Source organism: Carlito syrichta, unplaced genomic scaffold (genome assembly GCF_000164805.1).
Source record: "Carlito syrichta isolate Samal-C Ts95f unplaced genomic scaffold, Tarsius_syrichta-2.0.1 Scaffold307284, whole genome shotgun sequence".
Classification (NCBI taxonomy): domain Eukaryota; kingdom Metazoa; phylum Chordata; class Mammalia; order Primates; family Tarsiidae; genus Carlito; species Carlito syrichta.
The window spans coordinates 403987-414879 of NW_007251380.1; the positions used below are offsets into that span (position 1 = coordinate 403987).

At 42.0% G+C, this 10893-nt stretch overlaps 1 protein-coding gene across 1 annotated transcript in view; it reads right to left on the bottom strand.

Annotated features, from left to right (window-relative positions):
• Positions 1 to 8806, bottom strand: part of SRBD1 (S1 RNA binding domain 1) — a 237641-nt gene extending 228835 nt beyond the window's left edge. Inside the window, exons 1-2 of the mRNA XM_008064317.2 lie at positions 8732 to 8806; positions 2309 to 2388 (exon numbers count right to left, since the gene is read on the bottom strand). Of these exons, the coding sequence (XP_008062508.1) occupies positions 2309 to 2388 (80 nt within the window). The 5' untranslated portion in view covers positions 8732 to 8806. The remainder of the gene's footprint in view (positions 1 to 2308; positions 2389 to 8731) is intronic.
• Positions 8807 to 10893: the final 2087 nt, after the last annotated feature.

Here is a 10893-nt window from a genome sequence, read left to right on the forward strand (position 1 = left end):
TTTCTTAGCTAAATTATGCTCTAGGAGAGCATAATTATGGTAGGTCAAACCACTGGTATTCTCAAAGTGAGTTCTCTTAAGAGATAGAGGCTACTAAGCCCAAGAGTCAGGGAAAAAAAAAAGAAAAACCAGTAATCATTAGAATAACATATCACAAAAGCAGTCGAATTGAAAGGCGCTAGAATTGAAAAACCAGGGTTCCACTCCTCAAATATCACTAGCAGAGTGACTTTTTCCCACCTCAGTCTTATCACCCATCAAGAAGAAGTACTAACTAGCTCTATTTCACAGCAGAATACTGACAGGATTAAGGACTCTTAGTTATTACAAAGAACACATGAAGCACAGGTTTTATTTCATTATACATGAAGCAGTTCCAAGGCAGCTAGTCAACTCTCCCAATCACATGTGAGCTCTCAGCAGCATCTGGCATGCACCCCTTGAAGCATGTCCTCTACAATCCTTCTGGGAAACCCACTCCCCTTTCATCCTGCTTCCTTAAAACTTCTCCTGAGGTCCTCTGACATTTCTCTATCCTCTAAATGTTGGAATTCCCCAAGGCTTGGTCCTCAACCCTCTCCTCTCCCCTCCCTATGCTCTTTTGCTATCTGATCTTGGCTCTTCCTGTGGCTCAAGGAATCTCAGCTTGATACTGTATATCCAGGTTGAACTTTTGCTGAGCTCAAGACTTGTATATCCACTTTCAACTGGATGTCTAGCATCATCTCGAATTTACCAAGCCCAAAACAGAACTTCTGATTCTATCACATTCTTACTTGCTCCTTTTCCAGTCTTCCCAAAATATCTGTCTTTCCTTCACTCTCCAAATCCTGTTAATCAACATGCCCAGTCCACTCTACCTTCAAAATGCATTCCCAATTAGACCTTTTCTCATCGCTTTCACTTCCAGAACCCTGCGCTTCTACAATAATCTTAACTCATCCCCTGCTTTGATTTGTTCCCCTCTATAATCTGTTCTCCACCAATAAGCCAGAACATTTTACAAATGTAAACAAGATCATGTCCCATCCCTTCCCAACCCACTTCAAATGAAATCCTAATATCCTGTCTTAGCCTATCAGGCCCTACCCATTGCAATCTCATTTTCTATCACTCTCCACCTTGACAGCTCTAGACTGGCTACACTGGTCTTCTCACTGGTCCCTGAACACAACTAACTCATCCCTGTCTCGGTGACTTTGCACTTGCTGCCCTCTCTACTTGGAACACACATCCCCAAGATCTTTGCAAACTCCTGAATCTTTTTTTTTTTTGAGTCAGGATCTCACTATCATCCAGGCTGGAGTACAGTGGCATGATCACAGCTCACTGCAGCCTCGGCCTCCTGAAACTGACAATCTTTCACCTCAGCCTCCCGAGAAGCTGGGACCAAAGGCACACATCAACATGCCTGGCAAATTTTAGATTTTTTTGTAGAGACAATGCCTAGGCTGGTCTCGAACTCCTAGAGTCAAGCAATCCTCCTTCCTTGGTCTCCCAAAGTGCTGCACAAGCCAAATCTTACTTAGATCTCTTGCCACTTCTTCCAAAAGAACTCCCTGACTACTCTATCCAAAATGCCCCCCACCATTGCAACCACTCACCATGCTCTCTATCCTTCCCACTGCTTTATATATCTTAATAGTACTTATTACTACCTAACATTAATCAGTCACTTATTTTAAAAATATTTTCAGAGTATCTAAGAAGGTACTATAAAGCAGAGATTTGCAACTGGGGACACCTAGCAATGTCTGGAGACTTTTGTTTTTGTTTTTTTAGAAGGCAGGATTTATTGAGAGGACAGAAAAGCTCCTACAGTGGGAAGAGACCCAAAGGGGTTGCCCTGGAGATATTTTTTTTTATTGTCACAACTACAGGGGATGTGCTACTGGCATCTAGTTGGTAGAGGCCAGGGATGCTGCTAAACATCCTAAAAAGCAAAGGACAGCTCCTACAACAAAGACTTATCCTGCACACAATGCCAGCAGTACAGAGGTTGAGAAAGCCTGCTCTAAAGCAACATATAAAACTCTCTGCTCTCATGGAGCTTAAATATTGGTGTAAATAAAACAATATATGTATATTCCGTTGGTTACTTTGTTTCCCCTTACTCAATACTTTATCATCAACATCAGACAAAACTTGGAATACAGCATGAGTTCAACAAATATTTGTTGCATGAATGAATTAAAAAGACCGGGCCTTCTTCCACCCAAATCACTTAAGATAGGAAGTAACAGAATGCATTACTACTTAAAATATTCATCATTCCTCCACACCCGCATTAAACCACTTAAATGCTTACAAGTCAGAGAAGGAAGAAAATTCATCTTTCAATACCGCAGCCTGGACCTGTACTTTTGCTCTTCTTGGCAATGATGACATCTAGAACAAACAGAACATGAAATCAGCATGACGTGAATATTCTGATCACTTTATTTGGCTACAAAATAATGTGTCATTCAAAACTAACACTCCATAAGAAAAAAAGAGGTTTATTAACAAGCCCAAACACCTATTTCCCCTGCTATGTAGCTGCCAATTAAAAAAACAGCTAACAGCCTTCCAACTGTTTAAAAGCCTTAAGAGTATGGGCCATCTTTTAAAAAATATAAAAGCTCCTACAGAGTGACAATTCTTAGACTTTTTTTCTTTTTTAGATTTATGTGTCTAAATATTCTGCAAGTGTTATTTGATTGTGATACAATCAGGCAGCAACTTATAAGGTTCTTTATTAATCTACATCTCAAAGAAATATTTTTCCCTCTTCTGTATCTCCCTACAGTATAAAGTAAAGCCCTCTCTCCAAAGTTGGCAATAAATGATACTGACTAAATAAGCAACCAGATTATTCCTAAAACAAGATACCATTCTCTTATAATAAAAGTTCCTAATATATAAATAAAGTGATTATCCAGTATGTCACTAAAAAATATTTATCAAATTCAAAGGTCTAGCTCTAAAAATAAAAATAAAAATAAGCCGGGCTCGGTGGCTCAGCCTGTAATCCCGCGCCTTCCGGAGGCTGAGGTGAGTGGATTGACTGAGCCCATGGGTTCAAGACCCACCTGGGCAGCGAGACCTCATCTCTACAATAAATTTTTAAAAAATCAGCCGGGTGTGGTAGCACACGCCTGTAGTTCCAGCTACTTGGAAGGCTGAGGCGGAAGGATCGCCAGAGCCCAGCAGGCGGAGGCTGTGGTGGCCGGGAGCGGCCACTGCACTCCAGTCTGGGCGAGAGTGAGACTCCAACTCAAAAAATAAAAATAAAATAAATAAATAAATAAAAATCAAAAAAGACAATAGCCAGAGACATCACATAACACAGGAAGTAAATAATTTACTTTGGCTGATAAGATTCATTACCTAAAGAATGTATATCAAGCCATAACAACTGCATTAGACTCTGACATGTCTGGAACCCTTCAAACAAGTTCCTAAGCCGGTCATTTGTTATAAATACCTCTGGTTCTAACATCCACCTAGAGGAGGAAGTAATCCCTCATAGAAACACTAAGGGGTTGTCACAAAAGGGAATATGTCTTGCGAGCAGCTACAGCTCAACTCAGTCCAGTAAGTGCAGAACAACTTGCAGAACAGTGCTCAGAGGGAACCAGGAAAACAAAAGGAAAGCAGTCTCCAGGAAGTAAAAAGGACAATCTTCCATCTTTTCCTTCATTCTTTTTTGGGGATTTTATGATTAGGCACGTCATCCTTCCTCAAATGAGTACTTCCAGATACTGATCATAAAGAACAGATAACCGTGATTTCTGTTATCTGTATCTTACCACACTAAAACAAAAACAAAGGAGGAAGTTAGTGTATGACAAAGGTGGCATTTCAAATATGGCAGGGAAATCATGAATTATTCAATAGATGGTAATGAGACAACCAGCTATTCCTCTAGAGAAAAACAAGGGTTTAATTTCTACCCTCGCACCTTGGGCAAAAATACATTCTCCAGTGACTGATGATTTAAAACCAACAAAGGGCCACTGCCTTGCTAGACTGTCACACTAAACTATGGCTGTCACCATGCTTCCTGGCTTTGGCCCCCTCCCCTACCTTGGGGAGGTGAATCTCCTTTTTCTCTCTCTCTCTAATTTACTCTCTAAATAAACTATATTTTCTAATCTAACTTTTGTGCTTGCCTCTGAGTGTCAGTCCCCTTCCAATCTGAAAGGTGAATAATAAACTTTACATGTTTCTATTTTCTTAAAAAAAAAAAAGTACAAAATAGGCTAGGCATGGTGGCTCAAGCTTGTAATCCCAGGACTTTGGGAAGCCAAGGCGAGGACTGTCTGAGCCCACAGACTCGCGACCAGCCTGGGCAACATGGCGAGACCTCATCTCTACAATAAATCAAAAAATTAGCTGGGCATGGTAGCATGCACTTGTAGTTCTGGCTACTTGGAAGACTGAGGTCGAAGGATCACCTAAGCCCAGCAGGTCAATGCTGGGGTGGCCGTGAGTGTGCCACTGTACTCCGGCCTAAGCGATGGAGTGAGACTCCAACTCTAAAAAATAGATAGATAAAACACACAAAATAAAACTACAAAAGTACTATAAAAAATAAGGGTACTGCCGGGGGCGGGAGAGGCACATGAACTCAATAAGGGTAGCTGATCTCAAACCAGGTGAAGTGGGGACCAAAGGGAGGGCCAAACTTTACCTATATGATGACCACTTGTATACCTAATCCTGAATTGTACCTCCCATCTTTAAAAAAAAAAAATTTTTTTAAATAAAAGTGACTCTTTTAATAATCTTGCATGGAGGTAGAGGAATGGTGGTTTCCCTAGGCATGACTCAAAATTCCTAAACCAAAAAGATTAATATATTTCACTACATAAAAATTAATATACCAAGCCAGTAGTGGGAGCATTTGAGAACCAAACCAATTTACCCTGCAGTATCCTCAAAAAAATCACAGGCAGCAGTGCCTGATACCTTTGAAACTAAAGGTAAAAGGGGTTAGGACTTGGTGTAAACTGTGACACAAAGGAGTTCAGTTTAGCCCAAAGCTGCCTCCACCATCTTCTGGGTTCAACCTGGAGCTTTCTCTGTAACCTTTCCGCTGTAACCTAGATGGATGTATAAACAGACTGTAATCTACTTTTGCGCCAACCACCGAGTTAAGGCCAATCAAGTATGGCCAACTCTTCAAACCAGGTTCAAATAATGCAAACGCTAAGCTGTAACCAATTCAGCTGTTTCTGTACCTCACTTCTATTTTATGTGTGTCACTGTCCATAAGAGTTCTACCACATGGCTGCGCTGGACTCTCCGAACCTACTCTGGTTCAAAAGGATAGCCGATTTGCAAATCATCTTTGTTCCATTAAACTCTGTTAAATTTAATTTGTTTTAATTTTTTTCTTTTAACAAATGAATAGTTCTAGGTACCCTATCCCACTTCATGCTATCATGCAACTGCCCCAGGAAAATTCTTGAAGTTTGTTCTCTAGAGAAGGAAAAAACAGTCTCTAGACTAGAGGTCAAGTACAACTGTAGGCATGAGACCATGGAGACTGAATGCTAAATGCAGAGAACCCCAGCCCTCCTCTCCAATGAGTTCTCAAAACACTGCCAGGCAGATCCTTACCCTCTACTAGCCTCAGGTATTTGGGAAGGAGAATGGGAAGGATTTTCTCTGAAGAATCTCTCCATCCCGGAGTAAAAATTTGAAGATTCTAAGCTCTCCATCAAGCAACCCACAGAGATCACCTTACAACCACTTCTCGCCATCATATTTTACAAAAACATTCCTATACAAGTCACCACACACCAATTCAGCCTTAACAGAAATGTGTCTAAAATAGGGATAGGCAAACCTTTGACATGTTAACATTTTGATTAACCATTAGCCTTAAAGAAGGCAACTGTCCCTTAATTAGGCACCCTAAAGGTAATGTACCGTGGAAAGATGAGTAAGATGTATGAATTTATTCTAACAAGGGGGGGGAAAACGAGTGTAGGGGAGGTGGGAAAGCATAATCTGCATGAAGACATACTCCAATTTCAGGCAGATCCGATTTAGAAAGTGTATACAGAAGCTGGAGATCTAGAAATCATTTCTTTCTTTTTTTTTTGAGTTGGAGTCTCACTGGGTCGCCCAGACTGGAGTGCAGTGGCCACTTCCGGCCACCACAGCCTCGACTTGCTGGGCTCCGGTGATCCTTCCGCCTCAGCCTTCCAAGTAGCCGGAATTACAGGAGCGTGCTACCACACCCGCTGATTTTTTCATTTATTGTAGAGATGAGGTCTCGCTGCCCAGGCGGGTCTCGAACCCGCGGGCTCAGGCAATCCACTCACCTCAGCCTCCCAAAGGCGCAAGATTACAGGCTGAGCCACCGAGCCTGACTCATTTCTTAAAAATGATATATGCCAGGTATACCCAGGAGTATATATTCTTCAATTTAAAGAACAAGGTTCTTGGGGCCTATTTCTCCATCTCCACTCCTCCCACATCCTGTTACTTCACAGCATAACATTTAATCAAAATCTCATCCATTTCCATGGTTTTAAATACCTATATCACCTGTTTATTAATAGTACTTCACCACAATCAAGAAAATGATACATTCATCAGTCTCCAAAGTTCCACTTGCTAAGCCAAAACACTACAAATTTCTTTTCTTTCATCTCTCTCATCCAGACGATTAATAAGTCACATAAATTCTTTCCCTAAAATATATTTTAAACCTCTACAATCTCCAGCAGGTCTTCAATACTCAACTACTACAAGAGCCCTCCCTACAACCCATTCTCCACTTATCAACCCAAGAGATAATTTAGACAATGCTTTAAAAACACTCAATGACTTCCCACCCAAACTACTCTTAGAATCAAACCATATTTTCTCTTTTTTTTTTTTGAGTCTGAGTCTCAATCCATTGCCCAGGCTGGATTGCAGTGGCACGCTCATAGCCACCCCAGCCTCAACCTGCTGGGCTCTGGCAATCCTTCTGCCTCAGCCTTCCAAGTAGCCGGAACTACAGGCACGTACTACCACATCCAGCTAATTTTTTGGATTTATTGTAGAGACAAGGTCTCACCATGTTGCCCAAGCTGGTCTCGAACCCATGGGCTCAGGCAATCCTCTTGCCTCGGCCTCCCAAAGTGCTGGGATTGCAGGCTTGAGCCACTGCAACCGGCCTCAAACCATATTTTCTACCATATCCTTCTAAAATGCCCCACAGGACTGAGTCCTGCCTACCTTTCTAATCACATTTTTCCACTTGGTGTAACTCCTTACCTCTAGTCACAAAATTCTTTCCCACCTCAGGTTTACTTGGCCTGAAGCACTCTTTACCCTGTTTGTCAATGGGCTGGCTCTTTCTCATCCGTTAAATCGAAACATTTTAGGCCTGAAATAGGTTTCTCAGTTATACTATATTTTTAAGAAGCCTATTTACTTCCTTTATGCAGTAATCCATAATTATTCTTTTGTTTTACTTGTTAATTGCCTGCATCACCCTCAAGGCAGTAAATACAGTACCACAAGGAAAGAAACACACATGCCTTATTTAGTTCTGCATCAGAGTCTAGCACTTAACAGTTACCCTGTAACTAGTTATTAAATGAACATAAGAATATATTCAAGCATGGTCTCTGTAGAGGAATATACATTTACTTTTCATCACTGTTGTGCAATGTCACACAGAGCTCTCATTGTTTTCTTGAAAAAGTGATGCCATAAAAGAACAAACCTATTCTTTTGTGACTGGGGATTATCCCTCCTTTCAAACCATCTTTAATTTTGGGAACATGAGCATACTCCAAATCAATACTTTGGAGGTTACTGCGAGGCACTAAACTGGGACAATCGAAAATCAGGAGAAAAGTGCAGAAATACATATGCACGCACACACACATACAAAGTGCAGAAATACATATGCACACACACACACACACACACACACACACACAATAAATCAGAACTGGAAAAACAATTTAAAAATTCAAGGTGAGCAGAGAGTGACAGCTTAAGAGTCACCTAAGGAAGATTCCCTGAAGGACTAAAAGAAGTATTTGGAATGTTAGCGCAGATTCCCCATGCCACAAAAACAAAAAACTAGAGCTGGGAAGAGCCTCTGAGATCAGTTAGCCGTGCACAATTCAGATCCAACGGGGTGAAATGGTTTACTCAGAGGGAAGACATACATGACAACCTACTACAGTCCCGCTCCTGGACAAGACTAGTCTTGTCTCCCACTTCACACGCACTATGTTCGTGGCAAGTCCTGTGATAGGTTCAAGGAAAGCTGCCTAGAGAGCGCCCATTCATTCATTCCCCGCCTAGGCGGTTGCTCAGCGCCTCCTGGACGCCAGGCACTTGCTGAAGGCGCAGTTCACGCAGACAGGGCCACGATGTGACCGTGGAAAAGGTGCTTTCTCCCCCACCTCCGATCACATGAGCTCTCAAAACCGTCTAGTTTTGCCCGGACTGTCCCAAGCCTGCTCTTTATGCGCTAAGAACTGCAGCCATTGGACGGAGGACGTGCCAGGTGACACGCGGCAGCTAGAGAGGGTTTTCCGGGTGTGGGCTGTGAAAAGACTGCCGACAATAAAATGTCATAAAACGTCTCACTTTAAAAAAAAGGGAGTGGGTGTTATTTCCCAAATGAGCTCTCAGAACTTTTTTAATGGCCCCAAAAATACCGGAGCCCGGGCGCCAGGCTCGTGCGAGCCCGAAGGACGACCGCCGAGGTGCACGCACAGCTCACCTTCCCGCCCGGCACGTCAGAGGACCCGGGAGTCTGTGGGTGTGTGTCACCGCGCCTTCCGGTTCCCGCCGGAAGCTTTTCAAACACCGGAAGTCCCGCCTCGCATCTCCCGGACCAAGTTAGCAACAAGCTGCCAAGGCGCAACGCCACCGGGGGGGCGGAGCCAAACTGGAAGGAGGCGGGGCTACAGCGATGATTCCCGAGAGAGCGCTGGGGTGGGACCAGTTCAAAGGAATGAAAATGACTTTTTTTTAATGTTATGTTTTTTACCAAGCACACTAAACTATAAGCTCACAGATACAGCCAAAGAAATTAGATTATAAAATTAGGGAAGTAAGGTTTTGTTAGTCTAGATTTTGAATTAGCAGATCAAAACCCCATGGATTTGTTTTAGAAGAATCTGAAAAGCATCTTTCCACGACTAATGACTCATTTCCAGGAACTCTGAGCCTAGCAAGGCATTGAAATGACCCATGAGTGTGCCTGGCTACAGACCTACCCAAAGAGAGCATAGTTTACTGGATAATTTGTGTAATGGGAAGAAAACAGGACTCTTTCTAAACTTAATAAACCTAATCTATATCTGAGCTTGTTGGTCACTAAAGATCAGTTTCTGAGATTGTTTGGGGATTTCTTTTTCTTCTTAATTTACACAGCCTTATGTTGCACAGCCTTTTGCAATGATTCCTGAAGGTCCGGAACTGTCTGCTACAATCACAGGCTGTCCCAGTAGTTATAGTCCTGAAAGAATACTAGAGAACACATGGGATTATGGGAAGAGAAATCAGTTAATAAAAATCAACAGCAATCCTTTACTAGTTACTGTTCATCTACATTTGATATTGCATTATGCTGGACGGGTTTAAGGCAGGAGGCTGTCAGTTTTTTTCTGCTTTCATAACTGAATACTGCAGACTGAGAAATTTATTTTAAAAAATATATTTATTTGGCTCATGATTCTGAAGGATGGGAGATCCAAGACTGAGGGCCTTCTAGCTGTGTAATAACATGAATGAAGACATCACATAAGACGAATTCACTCCCACAATAATTCACTACTCCTGTGATAATGGTATTAATCCATTCATGGTCTGCTCACTTGTTAAAGGTCACACTCCTAAATGGTTTCAATGCCAATTAAATGTCAATTTCAGTTTTCAAGGGGGCATTCAAACCATAGCAGAGTAAGTTATGGTAAGGTGAATTGATAGTCCACAAAGTCTTTTAACATAATTCCTGCCCTGGAGGAGTTGATAAAGACTGTGTACTAGATACAGCTACAAGAGACAGTTTATTACTATCAGTTAGGATTCAAGAGCTGGGTTACACAGGTAGCAATGACACTACACAAAGAAGAGAGTAGGGGTTGGCCAGCATAGGGTTAAACCTTCACTCCCCTCTCCCCTTCAAAGTATGTTTGCCTTTAAACTGAAGAAGTGGCCATGGTGGCTCAAGCCTAAAATTCCGGGACTTTGGGAGGCCAAGGTGAGGGGATTGCCTGAGCCCAGGGGTTCGAGACCAGCCTGGGCAAATTCGTAAGACTTCATCCTTACAATAAGTCAAAAACTTAGCCAGGCATGGTAGTGCATGCCTGTAGTTCCAGCTACTTGTAAGGCTGAGGCTGAAGGATCACCTGAGCCCCGCAGGTCAACACGGGGATGGCTGTGAACATGCCACTACACTCCAGCCTGGGCATCAGAGTGAGACTCTGACTAAAAAAAAAATAAACTGAAGAAGTAAAAACATTACTAAGCTAAAATAAGTAGGCTGTTAGGATTTTAGACATCTGGGAAAAATAAAACCTGAGGCAGGGTTCTTTAAAATAAGGAATGCGGTAGCCTACTCCAAAGGCAAGTAAGACTGTCCAGAGAACATTTGCTTTTGAATTTTGCAAGAGAGCCAGTCCCACAACAAGTTGTCAAGGAAAAGTTGTAATTGCTAAAGTATAAACCAGGTCCCACCACAAAAACTTATCTTTTCTATCTAGGACCTCACCCAATCTATTGCTTACCTTTGGATCTCAAGTGATGACTTCTAAGAAATTTATGGGTTTAGACTCACCCTGGAATAATCTGGATACTCATCAGAGATTAGGCAATAGAATTTGAAAATAATGAAAACATGTTTTGAATTTTATTGGAGGTTGTTTTATCACTCCAAAG